This window comes from Mobula hypostoma, chromosome 23, assembly GCF_963921235.1.
Source record: "Mobula hypostoma chromosome 23, sMobHyp1.1, whole genome shotgun sequence".
Classification (NCBI taxonomy): domain Eukaryota; kingdom Metazoa; phylum Chordata; class Chondrichthyes; order Myliobatiformes; family Myliobatidae; genus Mobula; species Mobula hypostoma.
Window position 1 is genome coordinate 21,161,229 of NC_086119.1, and position 21,982 is coordinate 21,183,210.

General features: G+C 42.1%; 1 protein-coding gene across 1 annotated transcript in view; it reads right to left on the reverse strand.

Annotated features, from left to right (window-relative positions):
• The window catches only part of LOC134336949 (coronin-6-like), a 260,484-nt gene that overhangs the window by 13,729 nt on the left and 224,773 nt on the right, over positions 1 to 21,982 (reverse strand). The window contains exons 7-10 of the mRNA XM_063031656.1: positions 11,153 to 11,257; positions 10,446 to 10,591; positions 5,201 to 5,258; positions 2,365 to 2,595 (exon numbers count right to left, since the gene is read on the reverse strand). Coding sequence (XP_062887726.1) covers positions 2,365 to 2,595; positions 5,201 to 5,258; positions 10,446 to 10,591; positions 11,153 to 11,257 — 540 coding nt within the window. The remainder of the gene's footprint in view (positions 1 to 2,364; positions 2,596 to 5,200; positions 5,259 to 10,445; positions 10,592 to 11,152; positions 11,258 to 21,982) is intronic.

Consider the following 21,982-nt stretch of genomic DNA (forward strand, 5'->3'; position numbering starts at 1 on the left):
AATGCACCTTCTCTGTAACTGTTACTACTTTTCTCTTGATGGACTTACTTTAAAAAATGATCTGTACGGACGGCAATGCAAAACTAAGATTTTCACTGTACTTCCGCACAATTAGCAATAATAAACCAATTATAAATTAGTAACCATATATAACCATATAACAATTACAGCACGGAAACAGGCCATCTCGGCCCTTCTAGTCCGTGCCGAACTCTTACTCTCACCTAGTCCCACCGACCTAGTCATAGTCATAGTCATAGTCATAGTCATACTTTATTGATCCCGGGGGAAATTGGTTTTCGTTACAGTTGCACCATAAATAATAAATAGTAATAAAACCATAAATAGTTAAATAGTAATATGTAAAATTATGCCAGGAGATAAGTCCAGGACCAGTCTATTGGCTCAGGGTGTCTGACCCTCCAAGGGAGGAGTTGTAAAGTTTGATGGCTACAGGCAGGAATGACTTCCTATGACACTCTGTGTTGCATCTCAGTGGAACGAGTCTCCAGCTGAATGTACTCCTGTCCCCAACCAGTACGTTATGTAGTGGATGGGAGACATTGTACAAGATGGCATGCAACTTGGACAGCATCCTCTTTTCAGACACCACCGTCAGAGAGTCCAGTTCCATCCCCACAACATCACTGGCCTTATGAATGAGTTTGTTGATTCTGTTGGTGTCTGCTACCCTCAGCCTGCTGTCCCAGCACACAACAGCAAACATGATAGCACTGGCCACCACAGACTCGTAGAACAGCCCATAACCCTCCATTCCTTTCCTGCACTCAGCGCCCATAACCCTCCATTCCGTTCCTGTCCATATAGCTGTCCAATTTAACTTTAAACAACAACATCGAACCTGCCTCAACCACTTCTGCTGGAAGCTCATTCCACACAGCTACCACTCTCTGAGTAAAGAAGTTCCCCCTCATGTTACCCCTAAACTTTTGCCCTTTAACTCTCAACTCATGTCCTCTTGTTTGAATCTCCCCCACTCTCAACAGAAAAAGCCTATCCACGTCAACTCTATCAATCCCCCTCATAATTTTAAATACCTCTATCAAGTCCCCCCTCAACCTTCTACATTCCAAAGAATAAAGATCCAACTTGTTTGACCTTTCTCTGTAACTTAGGTGATGAAACCCAGGTAACATTCTAGTAAATCGTCTCTGTACTCTCTCTATTTTGTTGACATCTTTCCTATAATTCAGTGACCAAAACTGTACACAACACTCCAAATTTGGCCTCACCAATGCCTTGTACAATTTAGTAAGTTTGAAACAAACTATCATAAACTGATCATAAAACACATCTATATCGACTATGGTTTGAAGGAAGGCTGCTGGACTTTCTTGTGTGGAAGGTTTAATGCTTAACCCATGTGCACATGCAATGATTTGCTAGGCTGGTCAGGAATAGAGACACTGGCTCATGTTGATCCCTCCTCTTTAACCTGGAGGTATGGACACTGACTGAAGTGCCACCAAATATTCTAGCGGATTTCTACAGATGTAGGGTAGAGAGCATTCTGACTGGTCATGTCAACTCCTGGTATGGAAGTCCCAATGCACAGGATCATAAGAGGCAACAGAGGGTTGTAATCTCATCCAGCCTCTGTCACAGACACAACCCTCCGACCATCGAGGACATCTTAAAAGGAGATGCCTCAATAAGGCAGCATCCATCATTAAGGACCCTCACCAGCCGGAACATGCCCTCTATCATTACTATGATCAGGGAGGAGGTACTGGCAGCTGTAGACACACACCTAATGTTTTGGGAACAGCTTCTTCTGTTCTGCCAAAACATTTCTGAATGGTCTCTGAAAACCACTTTATTGCACCATCTATTTATTGATCCTGACTTCCAGCATTTTTTAATGTCTTGCAAAACTAATTTGTCAGTGATAATAAACCTGATTCTTATTATCTATTGAGATACAGTATGTCAATGACCCTTTGAGACACGCCGGCCAGCAATCCCCCGATTTAATCCTAATTAATTATTATCATCAATTATTATTAATAATTATATTAATTAATAGTTAAATATTATTAATAATAATGATTAATTATTATTATTAACCCCCTGATATAATCCTAGCCTAATCATGAGACAATTTACAATGGCCAATTAATCCACCAACTGATATATCTTTGAACTGTGGTCTCGGGAAGAATGTACAAATTCCTTACAGGCCTGCGGCAGGAATTGAACCCAGGTCGCCTGTACCGTAAAGCGTTGTGCTAATCACTTCGCTACTGTGCTGCCCTATTACCAACCCGTTAACTCTGTCACCACCTAAAGGACAGACTTTTAATTGAAAACTGAAGGACAATGATGCTTGTTCCGGACACCTACAGAAAAGTTTGATTCACAAGTGGAGTAACTGCGTCGTGGCCCAAGAGGAGGCTTGTTGTCCAGAATGTTCCTTTTGGCAAATTTAAGTTCTCGGTTTTTAGGTGGAATGTAACCGTCTCTCAGCGAGATGAGCACGGGATCTGCGTTTTTTCCTGCAATCCACTCCTCAGCTTCGAGGGCTGCCTCAGGACCCTGAGTATCTGGGTACAGGTCATCTTGGAAAAGATCCGACTGCAGAAGACATAAAGGATATAGGTCAGTGGTCATGTGGAGAAAAGAGACAAAACAAATTGATGAAAACAGAGCAGTGGATGTGGTGTATATGTGATGTATTTTCATAAGGTGTTGACAAGGTTCCCCATTGAAGGCACCTTCAGCAAGTCAGGAGGCCTGGGATCTAGGGTAACTTGGCTGCGTGGATTCAGAATTAACTTACCCACAGAAGGCTGAGAACGGTAACTGATGGAGCGTATTCTGCCTGGAGGTCAGTGACCAGTGGTGTTCCTCTGGGATCTACTATTTGTGATTATTATAAATGATTTGGATGAGGAAGTGGAAGGGTGGGTTAAAGTTACAGATGGCACAGGGTTGGTGGTGATGTGGAAAGTGGAGACAGGTGTCATCAGGTGTTATTGATAGGACACAGAACTGGGCTGAGAAGTGGAAGATGGAGATCAATCTGGAACAGTGTGAAATGGTGCAATTTAGAAAGTCGAACTTGAAGTCAGAGCACAGAGTTAATGGCAGGATTCTTAGCAATGTGCTGCTTAGTGTTGAGGCCAAAAGGTTTTACTTTAGTCTCGTCCGAACACCAGACCTTCTCCCACATCTTTACAGCATCTTCTAAGTGAAGCTTTGCAAAGTCTTTACAGGCAAGGATATGTTTTTTTTTAGCTGTATGTGTGGCATAAATCTAATACTGCATATCAGCCAGGTAACACTATCCCTACTGTAAAGTATGGTGAAGGTAGCATCATGCTTTGGGGATGCTTTTCAGCAACAGAGACTGGAAATCTGGTCGGGATCGATGGGAAGATAAGTGTTGCTAAATACAGAGAGATCTTTGATAAAAACCTGCTAGCCTCTGCTAGGAAGCTTAAACTTGGGAGGAAGTCGTCTTTCAGCAGGGCAATGACCTGGCTTCAAATGAAGAAAATTGATGTCCTTGGGTGGCCCAGTCTGAGTCCCAATCGAACATCTCCGGTAAGACCTCAAGATTGCTGTTAACCATTGTTCCCCAAATAACTTGGCACAGCTTGCATAATATTTCAAGGAGGAATGGGCAAATCTTGCTCCACCACATTGTGCAAAACGAATAGAGACATATCCAAGAAGACTTGAACCTCATTCAAAGGGGTGGGGTGATAATAGCTGTGAGAGGTGCTTCAACTAAGCACTGAGGTAGAGGGGGATGAATACTGTTGAACTGCTCACATTTCAGTTTTTGAACTTTTAGAATTTCATGCTTTATAATTTTCCCTGTTCTTTTGGGGGTCTAGTGTGAAAAAAAAGGAGCATGTAATTCACAAATATAAATCCTCAGTTGAATTGATCAAAATCCCTGGTTATAAAACTCATTTATGTGAACAAAGGGTTAGGGCTGAATACTTTCACAAGGCGCCATAATTCCTTCTTCTTTTCCCTGTTTTTTATATGGTTATTCTCTAGTATCTCTGGGGTTTTTTTAGGCTCCTATTGTGCCACAGGATGAACTGAGAACCTGTACAAACAACCCACCTTCTGGCTGAGGGATGAAGGGGGAGCTTAACAAAACTTGTCCACAATGTGGAAAGAAATCCCTGCATCAGGAAGCTGTGATCTGCCCCCTGCAATGTGAAGTGCATTGAAATCAATGGCTTCAAGTGCCAGAGCCTCTAAGTCATACACATGGTATGCAATATTTCATGAAAGACACCTCGAATCTTACAGTATAAATATATGCTCTTCAGGTCTGAACAGGGAGTCACACCTTAATTTTTGGATCATAAAATTGTCTTCAGATCGAGTGTAGTGCAGAGTAATAATGTAGCTGCCTGATGATTAAATCATAAAGCCATTTTCAGTGCTTCAAAAGTGAACTGAATGCAAGATGAAAAAATAATAGGTTTGCCTCATTTTGTGATTAAACAAGTGAAACAATTCCTACAGCAAATACCACAAAAGAGGTAAAAACTGCAAAAAATCGCCATTTTCCCATCCTTTATTTTGGTCAGAATTTGTAGTTTTCTTTCTCCCCCCGAGTCTCTTGGCAAGAAAATGAATGTAGGTCCTTGGCTGAGTACTTATTATTTGTTCTTTCAGAAGCTGACTGATTTGGTGCATATTCCCAAGAGCACACGTTTCTTTCTCATTTACTAAAAGAGGTTTCAGCAACGCAAATATATGCGCACAGGGAATCATTCAGCTGGTAAAATATTCATCAATTTTCCAAGTTAACCCTGAGACAAATTGAGGTTTAGCATCCAAACAAAATAACCTTAAAGGTTTGATAGCAAAGGTTGTTGTCTGTAAAAATAATGAAACAGCGATCTAACTTACCTTTAAAGTACCTGCTTCCAAACTAATTTTGAAAAGAAAAACTCTGGGGTTATAGTTATTGAAAGATGGAAGCAATTTTGCAAATCACCGTTTGTTTTCTTTTATTGTGTCGGCAAAGAATGTACAGGAATTTAAATTTGTTACTTATTGATAGTGCATACGTGGGCATCAAAAAATTATGCAGTGAATGTGTATCCATAATCTCGTGTCTATTTTTAGATGATCATTATGGTGGCTCTGTGGCCTTGCTTGAATACATTGTATGGGTCCCTGTGATGCTCCTTTCCACTGTACTGACCTTTCGAGGCACCGTCATTGTAATTGGTTCACACTTCCGCTCATGTAATTTGAAAAACCTATAACATAAAATGTAATGAATTAATTTTTGCTATGCCTTGGATGGAAACACACACTAGAAGATATCAGTGTTGTTTTTCCACAGGGATTTTTACATTACCCTATGTGCCGTGCATAGCTGGGAGTGTTAACAGAGATGCTTTTAAGTAAGTGACTGAATATGCGCAGAGATTGCCTGAAGCAAAACAATTAAGAAAACAGACAAATCCCGTGTCCCTTCAGATAACAGAACATTTGCACTCTGAATTTCCAAGTCGTTCTCTGCCATCACAGACCAAAGCAGCTCCACATTTTCCCAAATATCCAAGCCTCCATTTTCCAGAAAAGTCCATCTGATTATCCAACTGTCCCTGGAGCAACAGAGATTCTAGTGTGAGTGGTATCCCAGCCCACTGTGATTCTGGTCATTTTGTGCTAAGTGTTTTTTCCAGTGAGATGAACCAGCAGTGTTGGAACCACTTTGACAAACAACCCAGCTAGCTTTTGACCAAACATCGACAACTACTTGAAATGATCGACTGTGATGTTAACAATACAGAAGAAAGGAAACAATAACATTTCTTCTTCATCTATTTCCCTCAATATATTTATTTTGTTTCAAAATGGTGGCATCCATCACTCAGAACCCTCACCATCCAGGACATGCTCTCTTCTCTATATTACCATTGGCGAGGAGGCACAGAGCCTGAAGGCCCACCCTCAGCGATTCAGGAACAGCTTCTTAGCCTCCACCATCAAATTTCTGAATAACACATTAACACAGTATTGATTCACTTCTGTTATTAATTTTTATGTCTTTGCAATGTACAGATGGAGCAAAATAACAGATGTCATGTCAAATAAGTCAGTGATAATAAATCGGAATCTGATTCTCAACAGTAAATCCAAAGGATTTCCCAATGGAAATGTGCCGAGCATGCTTTGAAAACAGAGGCAAGCTTAATTAAGAGCAGGTTGCAAGGCAATGAAGCTGTACACAGATGGTCATATGCACAGTCTCTATAAACCCCACTGCTGCCTATACAGATAGATGGCCATCATTAGAAGTTACAACTAGTAATGGAAGAAAGGAAAATTACACTAAGAGACATATTCAGGTCATGATTTTGGATGCATCCCAATCCCCTCTAATTAACTAACTATTTTATAAATATTCCTCATAATTTATTGTATACTTTGTGCATCACACTATTTTTCTGTATTGAATGCAAGGGGACACTAGCAAGGATGACGGCAGAACAGCAATGGCTGGAGTTTCTGGGGGCAATTCGGAAGGCGCAGCATAGAAATATTCCCAAAGATGAAGTAATATTCTAAAGGCAGGGTGACAAAAGAAGTTAAAGTCAGCATAAAATCAAAAGACAGGACATATAATATAGCAAAAATTAGTGGGGAGTTAGAGGATTGGGAAGCTTTTAAAAACCAACAGAAAGCAACTAGAAGAAAACTGAAGGAGAGAAAAGATGAAATATGAAGGTAAGCTAGCCAAAAATATCAAAGAGGATACAAAAAGAGAGACAAGAGTGGATATTGGACTGCTGGAAAATGACGCTGAAGAGGAAGTAATGGGAGACAAAGAAATTGTAGATGAATTTAAAAGTATTTTATGTCAGTCTTCACTGTGGAAGACACTAGCAGTATTCCAGAAATTTGAGTGTCAGGGGCAGAAGTGAGTGTTGTTGCTATTACTAAGGAGAAGGTGTTTGGGAAGCTGAAAGGTCTGAAGGTAGATATGTTACCTCGAACCGATGGAATACACCCCAGGGCTCTGAAGGAGATAGCTGGATAAATTGTAGAGACATTAGCCATGATCTTTCAAGAATCACTAGATTCTGAAATGGTTCCAGAGGACAGAAAATGGCAAATATCACTCACCTCTTTAAGAAGGGAGTGAGGAAGATGAAAGGAAATTATAGGCCAGTTAGCCTGATCTCAATGGTTGGCTAGATGTTGGAGTCCATTGTTAAAATGATGTTCCGGGGTACTTGGAGGTGCATGATAAAGTAAGCCAAAGTCAGCATGGTTTTCTAAAGGGGAAATCTTGCCTGAAATCTGTTGGAATTCTTTGAGGGAATAACAGGCAGAATAGATGAAAGGGAGTCAGTGGATGTTTGTTTTGTTTGGATTTTCAGAAGGCCTTTGACAAGGTGCCACACATGAGTCCTGATGAAGAGTCTTGGCTCGAAATGCTTTTTCCATAGTTACTCCTTGGCCTGTTGAGTTCCTCCAGCATTTTGTGTGTGTTGCTCGGATTTCCAGCATCTGCAGGTCTCTCTTGTTTACCACACATGAGGGTGCTTAACAAGATAAGAACCCACAGTACTACAGGAAGGATACTAGCATGGATAGGAGATTGGCAGGAGCCAAGATGTAAGAATAAAGGGAGCCTTTTCTGTTGGCTGCCGGTGACAAGTGGTATTCTGCAGGCGTCGGTATTGGGACTGTTTCTTCTCACATTATATGTGAATGATCTGGATAAAGGAATTGATAGTTTTGTGGCCAAGTTTGCAGACAATATAAAGATACATGGAAGGGGAAGGAGCACTGAGGAAGCAGGGTATCTGAAGAATGACGTGGACAGTTCGGAAGAATAGGCAAAGAAGTGGCAGATGGACTTTAGTGTTGGAAAGTGTATGGCCATGCACTTTGGCAGAAGGAAGAAAAGGTGTGGACTACTTTCTAAGCGGGGAGAAAGTTCAAACATCAGATGAGCAAAGGGACTTGGAGATCCTTGTACTAGATTCCCTAAAGGTTAACTTGCAGGTTGAGTTGGTGGGAAGGGAGGCAAATGCAGCATTCATTTCAAGAGGACAAGAATATAAGAGCAAGGATGTGATGCTGAGACTTTATAAGCCATTGGTCAGACCACACTTGGAGTATTGTGAGCAGTTTTCGGCCCCTTATCTAAGAAAAGATGTACTTGCATTGGGGTGGTCCAGCGGAGGTTCACAAAAAGGATTGCAGGAATGAAAGTGTTAACATACGAGAAGCATATGATGGCTATGGGCCTGTACTCGCTGGTGTTTAGAAGAGTCGGGTGGCGGGGGGGATGGAATCTCATTGAAACACTGAATATTGAAAGATCTAGGCAGAGTGGAGGTGGAGAGTCTGGGACCAGAAGGAACAGCCTCCGAATAGAGGGACATCCATTTGGATAAGAAGTGATTTATTTAGCTAGAGGGTAGTGAATCTGTGGAATTCATTCCCACGGATGGCTGTGGGGGAGGGGTGGGCAAGATATTGAATATATTTAAAGTGGAGGTTGATATGTTCTTGATTAGTCAGGGTGACAAAAGTAATGGAGAAAAGGCAGGAGAATGGGATCGAGAGGGATAATAAGTCAGTCACGATGGAATGGAGGAGTAGATTTAACATATGTCCGTGATAATAAACCTAATTCTGATTCTGAAACAAAGAGCACAAGAAGGAATCTCAGGGTGTTCAACAACAAGATTTGCCTGACTGGCGGAGATGGCATCAACCACTTCAGCAGGCCCTGGCACTGCTCTGTGGCAACGTCTTGGCACCTGGGTCAGCTTTAGCTACACTGCAGCATATGAATGGTGCATCGAGTAATAGCAACCTGCAGTGGACTGAAACCTGGCTACAGTCCCTTGGAGCCAGGCCACAGTGGGCACAAAGGAGCTAGAGCCTACAGAGGGACCCAGGACAAACTGCACTCCAGCAGCCAAGAGATTGGAGGCTGGATGATTCTCGTTGGCTCAGTGCCTGCAAATGGGTTTCCCTTCCATGCTTGTAACCACAGATTTGTCATTTCTTTATCTCTGCCTCTCCAGTTTCGAAGACCAATTTTAATATAAAAAACATAAGAAATAGGAGCAGGAGTAGGCCATCCGGCCTGTCGAACCTGTTCTGCCATTCAATAAGATCATGGCTGATCTGGCCCTCTCCACCTACCCGCCTTTTCCCCATAATTCCCCTACCATGCAAAAATCTATCCAACCTTGCCTAAATATATTTATGGGGAATTAGCCTCCACTGCTTCATTATTGAGATACAATATGTTGAGATACCTTTTGATTTTTCAAAATGCATTCTTCCCTTATTTTGCCATTCCCTTAAAGGAGCTCCCTCCTGTATATTTCACTCCTGGCACCTCTGTATGGCATTGGTACTACGTACTTCCCACAGGTGTAAGGATACACTAAAGTTATACAGGATTAATACATTAAATATAAAACAGCCACATACACACCTTCTCAAGACAATGAGCCATTCAGTCGAAGCTTTATTTGTCACATGTACAACAAAGCATAGAGTTTCCATCAACAACACAGCCCGAGTGTTGCTATCATGGCATGCCCAGAAGTTACTATCCCTAACCCTAACCTGTACGTCTTTGGAGTGTGGGAGGAAACCGGAGCATCCAGAGGAAACACAGATGGACATGAGGAGAACAAGGAAAATCTTTGGAATTGGACACAGATCACTGGCGCTGAAAAGTGTTAGAAACATAGAAAACCTACAGCACAATATAGGCCCTTTGGCCCACAAAACTGTGCTGAACATGTCCTAACCTTAGAAATTACCTTGGGTTACCTAGAACCCTCTATTTTTCTGAGCTCCATGTACCTTTCCAGGAGTCTCTTAAAAGACCCTATCGTATCCGCCTCCACCACCATTGCCAGCAGCCCATTCCACGCACTCACCACTCTCTGTGTAAAAAACTTATCCCTGACATCTCCTCTGTACCCACTTCCAAGCACCTTAAAACTGTGCCCTCTTGTGCTAGCCATTCCAGCCCTGGGAAAAAGCCTCTGACTATCCACGCAATCAATGCCTCTCATCATCTTATACACCTGTTATGTTATTCAGGACATTATCGTACCACTAGGAGAGATGAGGAGGAATTTTGTGGCCCAAAGGCTTGTAAATCTTTCAAGATTCACAAGGGTAAAGTCACTCTATTTGAGATTTTCAGATGTTTATGTGTTAGGGAAATGATTGGCTGCGAGGACTAATCAGGGAAGTGGATCTGAGGCCAGAATCAGATCAACGATGATCTTAATCAGTAGCAAAGCAACCCTGAAGGTCAAATCCCTGTTCTTTTGTTCTGAATTTTGAGACACAAGTTACCTTCAGTGAAATTAACATCATCATTGCAATAACACTAGCAATTACAAGCTAACTTAAAAGCCCATCATGTGCTAGTTGAAGGCACTGACCTTGCAATTTCACATCTGCTGACATCCAGACCCCTCTTCGTCATGAAGCCCATTCCCCTCTGTGGCTCCTTACTGCTGAACGTGCTGATGTAATGAACGTACGGAGCTTCCGGTGTGATCTCAAAATACCGAATGCTGCTATCACCCTAAAGGCAAAGAGAAATCAGTCTCCAAGGAGATCGGACCCGAGTAACTGAACATTAATTTATAATTTAGACAGTCTCACAGTAGCAAACATCAACATAACACACCTCTGGAAATGACTTGTTTTAAATGCAACAAGCTACTCAGGATTAAACAATTATTCTTATATTAGTGTTTCCCATAGTTAAGACTAATTTTATATATTTAAAGCTGTAGTACAGTAACAGGCCAATGAGTCTGTGCTGCCCAATTACACCCATGTGACCAACTAACCAACTAACCCTGGAATGTAGGAGGAAACCAGAGCACCCAGAGGAAACCACAGGGAGAACATACAGCATATGCTCCTTACAGACAATGGCAGAATTGAACCCAGTTATGCTAACCACTCCTTGAAAATGTGCTTTTTTTTTGGTAATAGAAAGGATTGGGATGTCCCAAGATCTATAAATGTAAACTGCTGTTTTGCTCTCCTCTTTTGCATGCAGCTCAAATTCCATGAATAGAATGAGCAGGAGATCAGTTACCAGGCATCAATTACCCACACAGAGGGAAACACTCACCTTCCCACACAAATAGACTATATTTGTGTCAGCATCATAAAACGGTAGAAGAACTCCATTACTGGTGTCCATTTCCTGAAGTCCCATTGGTTCATCAAAGTTTTTCTACATGACAGGGTAGAACAAAGGGAATAAACTTCATGTCAGCTGTGCAAGACTATATTCAACAGATTTACAGAATAAATTAAACTGGCTCTGATGGGGATAGTCTAAGAGTCAGAATGGACTGGGGAGAGCATATGGCCTCTTTCTGCATCACTAGAAAATATGAAAACTGTTCACACAACAAACAGGACAGACGTGGTGGAATCAGTACATATGCTGTGCTTGGCCAATGCAATTACCTTTCTTACTTTAAATCAGGGTTTCCCAACTTTGGTCCATGGATCCCTCGGTCAAAGGTAAGGCTTCATGGCATAAAAAAGATAGGGAACCCTTGCTTTAAATAGTGTACAGCCAACGTTCTCAGACTGCGGTATTGCTGCCCCCAGGAATTTGAAGCAGCAACGGTGAATTTAATTTTTATGATATGATGAGGTGGTAATAAGGTTTGTCAATATTAATTTACATTAAGTAGATAACTCCACCACCCAAAAGATGAAATGGCAAAAATGATTTCACTGCTGACAAACTGAGGAGTTTTAATGTCAAATACAGAGGTTAGTCTATAAAACAAATGCTGTTGGAGATATGCGGCTTGTCCGAAATTGATATCGCATTAGAGAAGTTAGGAAACCTCTGGTGTACAGAAAGTTGCTTGTTTTCACAAGATCCCTAGATTTGGGAGGTTGTTTCATTTAGGATTCACCACAAGAATTATGATTTTGATCCCACGTACTTCAACTTAGAGAGACGATGTATGTGGGATCTAGGTCCAGATGGAGGGTCTTGACCCAAAATGTCCACTGTCCATTTCCCTCCATAGCTGCTGCCTGACCTGCTGAGCTCCTCCAGCATTTTGTGTGCTGCTCCGGGTCCCAGCAGCTGCTGTCTCTTGCATCTCTACTTCCCAGTACAAACAAGTGACCATCTGGAATTTGAGTCTATCTGCTGCCTTTGTGCTCAGGGAGAGTTGTGTGTATTGGACACTGATAGTGGAGTTCCATACCCAGCAGAGAAGCAGGCTTTGATCAGGGACTGTGCACTCCCAGTGGACACTTACAGTACTACAAGAGCACTGACCAAATTTGAGAGGAGCTTGATAATGTATTCTATAAATCTGTTGGTCTTATTGTCTCAGTATCTTCTGAGTAATGGTACAGTGGCTACTGAATTCTGAGTCACACAGGCTGCATTTAGTTCACAATGGGGTGATTCCTTCACTCTTCCCATTTGTGGAGAAGGTTGTTCCACCTGCCACGTGTAGTTTCAGCGTATTTTCATGGATGGCCATGTAGCAGCAGGTGTTGGAGCTGGCATCTATAGTAACTTCAGCGAAGCTGCCCATTATCATTATTGTGTAACCTCTGACCTAGGTACCGAGGTCACATGAACATCAAAAATTGGAGAGGGACCAGACGCTGCAGAGTCCCTCGAAACTGTTCTGTCGCTCATAATGATCATGGCTGATCTGACCTTGGTCCAGAGTGAGATGGTATCAGTTGATTTGGCTTCTCTACAGGTGGCCAAGAGTTCACTATTGCAGGAGGATGAAAGCTCAGCTTGGGAACACACAATGAATTCTTTATCAAAGTAGCATGGACTGAGCCATCAACACAATGGGTCTCAACCATCTCACCGGGCGTCACAGTGGCTCAGCTAGAACTGCTGCCTCACAACTCTGGTGACCCAAGTTCAAAGCCGACCTCCGCCGCAGCCTGGGTAGAGTTTGCAGCTTTCTGTGACTGCTTGGGCTCTGGGTCATCTCCCATCTCCTAAAGATGCATTGCTCAGTGAGTTAATGGAACACTGGAGGTTGGTGGGAGAATTAGGAGGAGCTGATGAGTGCAAAAGAAAAATTGTAAAAAAAGCAAAACTTGTCTGTATGTTCCATGCAAAATAGCTTTCCTGTCATTTCAATAGATAAAACTAGTTATGCAAATGGCCTCCAAGAACAGTGGTAGAACCTGCACTGGACAATGGCTACCTGGAGGTTTACTGGAAGGACATAAAAGGACAGATTATAGGGAAATATATGACTGAATGAGACTGTTAGGATAAACTACAAGAATCAGCATAGACTCCACAGGTCAAATGGCCTTCTCTGTCATAAAAGTATGGAAATATAAAAAACTCTTGTGAAACTAATAACAATTTTCAATCTCTAAAATTTCTTCAATTCATTAGGCACGTTTACCTTAATTATTATCAAAGTTCAAAGAAAATTTTATCAAAGTACATATATGTCACTATATACAACCCTGAGATTCATTTTCTTCTGAGCACACTCAGCAAACCTATAGAATTGTAACTATATCAGGATCAATGAATGGAGAAGGCAACAACCTGTGCAAATGCAATAAGTAAATAACAATAAATAACGAGAACATGAGATAATGAGATAAAGAGTCCCTAACGTGAGATCATTGGTTGTGGGAACATTTCAATGATGGGGCAAGTGGGTGTAGCGATCCCCTTTTATTCAGGAGCTTGATGGTTGAGGGGTAGTAATCGTTTTTGAACCTGGCAGTGTGTCGTGAGGCTCACGTACCTTCTACCTGAAGTCAGCAGCAAGAAGAGAGCATGACCTTGGTGGTGGGGATCTCTGATGATGAATGTTGCTTTTCTGTGACAACGTTTCATGTAGACATGCTCAATGGTTGGGAGGGCCTTACCCATGATGCACTGGGATGAATCCACTACTTTATACTGGATAATTCTTTTCTGTTTCAATGTGCCACCTTGCCCTCATGCCTGTTTGAGTGAAACACTCTCTTACAATCCACACTTCACTATGTCTTCACACTACAATACAGAATGCTGCTGAATTATAATCTGAACAGATTCACTCATAGCACACTGCCATGTACATTAGTAAAGAAAGAATTAAGTGGAAGTGGTGTGTCTGCTTTATGAAAATAGCCTCAGGATGACCCACATCTATTATTTTATTAAGAAAGACTGCTTATGTAAATGATCTCCAACAGCACGGTGATGGAACTGTGATGGAAAACGGCTGTCTGTGAAGTCAGACGTTATTTTTCTGCCCTGAAGCCAATATAACCTCTGAAGAAAGTAGACGATCGGCTTTATTTGAGAAAACATACTTTGAAATATGTTGTTTTGCATCAACAAGCTTGAGGATTGTGCTGGGGGGCCCCATGCTTCAAGCGCCAGCCTAACCTGCCCACACCGTACATTGTGGAGGAAACCAGAGCACCCAGAGGAAACCCACAGTCATGAGGAAAACGTACGAACTACTTACAGACAATGGTGAGAATCAAACCACAATTGTTGATCACGGCCGCTGTAAAGTGATGGCACTAACCGTCATGCTACCCTGTCACCCCAGGCGGTGATTTCAGCAGGCAGAGAGATGAGTAAAAGATCCAAATTTGGTCTTTAGAATGCTTTCACTCAACATTTCAGGCACATGACTCTCCTGACTAGTGTCACTGCCTGGATGAGCCAAGGCACAAGCGTCTCTTTAATTTGATGACACCACAGGCTCCCGAAATTAATATTAATTTATGTTAATTTGATTGACACTTGCTGGTGCAATGCTGCTGGTTGGTTACCCTGCAACTGAAGCTCAAGTGACCTTGAGTTCGGCTTTCAGTTTCTGCTACCTTAAAGGGAGCAATTTAAACAAGGAAGTCAGCTGACAGCAGACATTTGAGGAAAAGCATTAATCATTTGAGCTGCCTCTTGGCACAGGAGAATGTTCCAACACCAATCACCTACTCCTTCACCCAGCGTGATTCATCTTCATTTGTCCCAAATTACTTTTGATGTATTTCCCCTGCCAAATCACGGCTCAAGGTCTCAACCACGAAGAGTAATGCATTGGAACACACCAATTACCATCTGTACCTCTCAGCTCTTGTCTTCGCTTCATGCGAATATCAAAATCTGGTTTAGTTGCAAGAAAATTTTTAGAACATCAGCTATTTTAATTTAATTTTCCATTACATATGCTCAGTTGTGTTCCTCGAGATTCAAGATTGTTTAATGTCATTTCCTGTACACAGATGTAAGGAGAACAAAATAATTGTTACTCTGGATTGGATGCAATACAAAATACAAAGAACACAATAACAATAATAAACACACACAATAAATATAAATACATAAGATAACTTATATACATAAGTTGATTTATGACCATAAGGTACATAAAGTGACTGTCAAAAATAATAAAGTAGCAGTGGAGTTAGTAGGTGGGGGTGTTGATCAGCCTTACTGCTTGAGCAGGGTAACTGTTTTTGAGTCGTGTGGTGCTGGTGTGGATGCTACATAGCCTCCTCCCTGATGGGAGTGGGACACACAGTCCATGAGCAGGGTATGGTGGATCCTTCATAATGTTACTGGCTCTCTTCCGGCACCTTTCTGTATAAATGTTCTTGACGGTGGGTAGATTGGTACCAGTAATGCATTAAGCAGTTTTGACTACATTGTATTCATTGTTTTTGTAGTCCAACTTGCAAATCACATGATTTTTTAAAACATTAAGGTTTTAAAGTTTTTTCCTTGACCACTGGTTGTCCACACGTTGATGATGTCCTCTGACCCAGTGCTGCCTTATCCCCAGCTATTTCTGACTCATTGAGTGTATTCTGGGGATAATGATGGTTCCCTCTGGTGTGAGAAGTTCCCATGTAAAGTCGAGGCCCGTTTCTCCTGAAGGAGATAATCATGTACCGATAATGACAGTAATCCATTTGGGAGATATCCAGTTCAGACTGAAGTCAAAAGGTAGAAAAGAATCCATTTTCAATCCTGAAGCAGATTATTATAAACAGCAAGAAAGGCCTGGAGCTCCCCCTGGCGGTGGAATGAGGAATACCAGCCATCCACACTGTGGTCCAGTGCAGGACAGCAGTTATGTGTTACATTTTGTGTATTGTTGTATTGTGTATAGTTGTGTAATACATTTTGGGGGACTTTAATTGGTCTATTCACTCAGACCCAATAAGAAAGAAATTTTGTTTCAATTCCAGGTATAGGAATGAGCAATAATTGTCTGCTCCTTTCCCTGTAAGCACTTTCATGATACAAAGTGGCCAGATAGCAAATAACATGGAAAGCTCAAAGCATTGAAGTTGAACTGGTCCCTAAACTAAAATATAACCATTTTTCTGTCCAGTCAATTTATTTTAATGTTTCTTAAATGTCTTCCAGCAGAATATAAGAGGTCAATGGTAAACATTTAGGAAGAAAGTTGAATGCAATGGACACAACAGGAATTCTGCAGATGCTGGAAATTCAAGCAACACACATCAAAGTTGCTGGTGAACGCAGCAGGCCAGGCAGCATCTCTAGGAAGAGGTCTCCTGACGAAGGGTCTCGGCCTGAAACGTCAACTGCACCTCTTCCTACGGATGCTGCCTGGCCTGCTGCGTTCACCAGCAACTTTGACGTGTGTTGCTTGAATGCAATGGAGTTTGCTGGACAACATGACCTGGGGTTTAACAATATTGGTAAAGAATGGAAACGCCACCCAGACCAAAGCACTTACAGTAATAAAATAAATATAACTGGCCTAGATAGAGTGGATGTGGAGAGGATGTTTCTTTCGTGTGGATGTCTAGGACGAGAGGGCACAGCCTCAGAATACAAGGACATCCCTTTAGAACAGAGATGAGGAGGAATCTTCTTAGCCAGAGGGTGGAGAACCTGTGGAATTCATTGCCACAGACAGCTGTGGAAGCCAGGTCATTGGGTGAATTTGGAGCAAAGATTGCTAGATTCTTGATTAGTAAGGGTGCCAAAGGTTATGGGGAGAAGGTAGGAGAATGGGTTTGAGGGGAATAATAAATCAGCTATGATGGAATGGCGGAACAGACTTTTTGGGCCGTATAGCCTAATTGCTGTTGCTGCTTGGAAGGAATTTGTATGTTCTCCCCGTGACCATGAGGATTTCCTCCAGGTGCTCTGGTTTCCTCACACAGTACAAAGATGTACAGGTTGGTCATTGTAAATTGTTTTGTGATTAGGCTAGGGATAAATCAAAGGATTGCTGGGCAGTACAGCTCAAAGGGCCAATTTCACACTGTAACAAAATAAAATAAAATGAATCAGCCATGGTAGATTGGCGCAGCAGACTCGATGGGCTGAATGGCCTAGTTCTGCTCCAATGTTTTATGGTGTAAAACAATCTGACAGGGTTTACCAAAGATGAAATTAATTCATAGGTTTAGATTTCATGAGGGGTTTGATCAGAAACAGGACAGTAGAGCACAGGATCAGGCCCACCATCTCTGTGCCAACCACAATGTGATCCAAACTAATCACATGTGCCTGAATCCTTCCATTCCAACTTATTCATGTGTCTGCCTAAAATGCCTCTTAAAAGTTGCTATGGTATTTTCTTCCACCACCTCCACAGGCAGCACAGACCAAACACCTACCACTCTCCGTATAAAATAAACTTTACCTCTCTTCAAGCTATGCCCTCTAGCATTTGACATTTCTACACCAGACAAAAGATTCTGACTGTCTACCCTATCTACGCCAATCATAATTTTACATTTACACTTCAATCAGGTCGACCTTCAGCCTCTTTCGCTCCAGAGAAAACAAGTCACATTTGTTCTGGCATCTCCTTGTACTTAAGATACTCCAATCTGAGCAACATCCTGGTGAACCTCCTCTGCACCCACTCCAAAGCCTCCACACCCTTCCCAATAGTATGTGACTAAAACTGCTTCAATAAATTCAGCCTAATTAACATTTTATAGAGCTGCAACATGGCCGGCCAACTCTTATGCTCAATATTGTGATTGATGGAAGACAAGAAGGTCACAAGGCTTCTTTACCACTCTAATCACCTTTTTGCCACTTTCAGCACACTATGGACCTGCATTCCAAGACTCCCCTGTACAACAGTGCTCCTAAGGGTCCTGATATTTATTGAACACTTTCTTCCTTTATTGGACCTCCCAAAGCATATTAACTTACATTTGTCCCAATTGAACTCCATCTGATATTTCTCTGTACACATTTCCAGCTGATCTATATCCTGCTGTATCCTTTGACAATCTACATGTTCATCAATTTTTCTATTGTCTGTAAACTTACTAACTAGAATACTTACATTTTCATCCAAATCTATTATATATATATCACTCGGAACAGACATCGCAGCACAATCCTTGCGAAACATAACTAATCATAGATTGAAGTCAGATAAACACCACTTTATCACTACCATATTTCTCAAGTTCAAGTATAATTATCATTCAACCATACACTAATACCCATGACCACAGCCAAACACTGGGTCCAAGATGCAAAACACAATACCAACAGACATATACAGCACAAGGCACATAGATCACATACAAGGAGGAGTTTCTTCAGCCAGAGAGTGACGAATCTCTGGAATTCATTGCCACAAGCAGCCGTGGAGGCCAAGCTTTTATGTATATTGAAGGCAGAGGTTGATTGATCAGGGTGTGAACGGATATGGGAGAAGGCAGGAGATTGGGGCTGAGAGGAAAATTGGATCAGCCAAGATGAAATCCCAAGTCCCTGAGTGACATAGCCTGTAAATTGATGGATTGATGGTATTTGGGTTCTGTCAGCAAATACCACAGTTCTCTGCTTTCCTCAAGTGAACGTACGCACACATGTAATCCACTGTGCGAGCCCTGGAGTGCAACACCAACGGGAGGGGCTAGACCCCAACCCGGCATGAATGCCACACCACACTGCCTCTGGTGTCTCCCCTCCTGGACTGCTGAAACAGACAAGCCCACGGCATGAGGCCTAGTCTGCACCACAATCAAGGCAAACACATCCTGTCTCTAAGAATCTTCTCCAATAATCTCACTCCCATTGGTGCAAGGCTCACTCAACATAATTTCCTCTAATATCTCTGTTACTCTTCTCCAGTGTTCCTGAGACTTTGCCTATGTTTGCAGAAAGGATACAAAGATCTCTGAAAGACCCCAACAAAATCCTTCCTGGCCTCCGTCATTTTTGTGGGATAGACTCCAACAGGTCCTGGACGCCCAACACACTGTGTATACACACACACACACACACACACACACACACACACACACACAGCCCAGTCCAGTCCAATATGAGACCAATGGTCTTGAAGCTTGTCAAAACCCAAAGACAGGCCAAAACAGGCAGCCTCTTCACTGAGACAGACTGCACCCCCGATAGCAGGCTAACTCAGATAGTCTCCTATCACAGGGCAGCCTCCTGTTGTATGATGCCCCATAACAGAACCACTGAAAAGTACTGGGCAGCTTCTGTGCTGGAAGCCCCTGCTCTGGTGTCTCAGAAACTCAAAAGAAATGAGGCTGGTTTCTTGATGCTAGGATAGACTAATCAAAACTTCGACCAGAAGCCCAGTCAAAACACCAACACCCTTAGAACTTCTGAAATTTGACAGCACTGGCCAGAACCTCACTTTGATCAACAGTTAAAATGTCTTTCGTGTTTTTATGTAATGACTCACGAGAAAACTTCAGGGTGAATAACAAAATCCTCTCCGATAACTGTCCTCTCAAAATTCTTTGCATCTCCCAAAAGAGCCAATAAATGCAAAATGACAGCTTCAGACTTTTGGGTGGGTCTTGCATTAACTTCCCAAATACAAATTTAATCTCATACACGCCATAAATAAGACCATAAGACCATAATACATAGGAGCAGTATTAGGCCATTTGCCTCCTTCGAGTCTGCTCTGACATTCAATCATGGTTGATCCATTTTTCTCGTCCTTAGCCCCACTCTCCAGCCTTCTCCCCGTAACCTTTGATGCTGTGGCCAATCAAGAACCCATCAATCTCAGCCTTAAATGCGCTCAATGACCTGGCCTCCACAGCTGCCTGTGGTAACAAATTCCATAAATTCAGAAATTTCTCCACATCTCTGTTTTAAATGGAGCCCCTCTATCCTGAGGCTGTGCCCTCTTGCCCAAGACTCCCTCACCATGGGAAACATGCTTTCCACATCTATATTGTCTAGGCCTTTCAACATTCAAAAGGTTCCAAAGAGATCCCCCCTCATCTTTCTAAATTCCAGTGAGTACAGGTCCAGCCATCAAATGTTCCTCATTTGATAACTCTTTCATTCCAGAATCATCCTTGTGAACCTTCTCTGAAACCTCTCCAATGCCAGCACCTCTTTTCTTAGTTAAAGAGCCCAAAACTGTTCACAATACTCAAAGTGAGGCCTCACCAGGGCTTTTCTAAGCCTCAGTATCACATCTCTGCTCTTGTATTCTAGACCTCTTGAAAGAATGCTAACATTGCATTTGCCTTCCTCACCACCGAAACTACCTGCAAGTTAACCTTTAGGGTGTTCTGCACAAGGACTCCCAAGTTCCTTTGCATCTCAGATTTTTAGACGTTCTCCCTGTTTAGAAAATAGTCTGCACATTTATTTCTTCTACCAAAGTGCATGACCATGCACTTTCCAACATTGTATTTCATTTGCCACTCTCTTGCTCATTCTTCTAACCTGTCTAAGTCCTTCTGCAACCCTCCTGTTTCTGCAACATTACCTGCCCCTTCACCAATCTTCGTGTCATCTGCAAACCTGGCAACAAAGCCATCTATTCCATCATCTAAATCATCGATATACATCATAAAAAGAAATAGTCCCAACATCAAACCCTGTGGAACACCACTAGCCATTGGCATCGAAACAAAAAAAAGATCCTTTTATTCCCACTCGCTACCTCCTATCAATCAGCCAATGTTCTAACTATGTTAGTAACTTCGCTGTAACACCATGGGCTCTTGACTTGGTAAGCAGCCTGATGTTTGGCACCATGTCGAAGGCCTTCTGAAAATCCAAATATACAACGTCCACTGCATCCCCTTTATCTATCCTACTTGTAAACTCCTCAAAGAATTTGAAATGGTTCGTCAGGCAAGATCTTCCTTTAAGGAAACCATGCTGACGTTGTCGTATCTTGTCCTGTATTACCAAGTACTCTATAACCTCATCTTTAACAATAAATGCAAGACTTGTGAAGTTGCAGTGTACCTTGACTGGACATTGGGGATTGTTGTCTGGGGAGGCGGTTGTTGTGAATGTACAACTCCTATCAACATTGAATGGTCAAGATCTGAAAGAGTTTTTTTATTGTTCTTGGAGCTTAGATACAAGTGACCCTGCTTGTTGGGTTTGGAAATGAAACATAGTTATGATGTAGCTCTTGACTAGCAGTGAGTAGTCCCACCAGAGCAGAAGGGCATTACAAAGGTAATTTTAAGAGCTTTTATCTTTTACAAGTAGCTTTGGTAGAATGAATTGCAAAAGGCTTTCTCTGAGTCAAGGAGCCAGTGACAAGGGCTCATCAATTTCAGTTGTTAACAAATTGAAGAGGGAAGAAGGAACTGATTTTCATGGACAGCAGTGGTAATAACAAAACTTCCATCACAATGACAGAGTTGTTATTATCTTCAGGTTGTAGTTAGTTTACTTATTTATTATTAAGAGATACAGTGTGGTAAAAGGCCCTTCCAGCCCAATGAGACCGTGCTGCCAATTTACATCCATATGACCAATTAACCTACTAATCCATAGGCCTTTAGGATTTTGGAGGAAAGCCATCAGTCACAGGGAGAACGTACAAACTCTTTACACACAGCAGCAGAATCGAATCTGGGTTATTGGCGCTGCAATACTGTTATGCTACCATACCACCCTATTTGCTGTAGTGGTTTGGGATCTCTGTCTGTGTCCAACTTCATGCAGGAT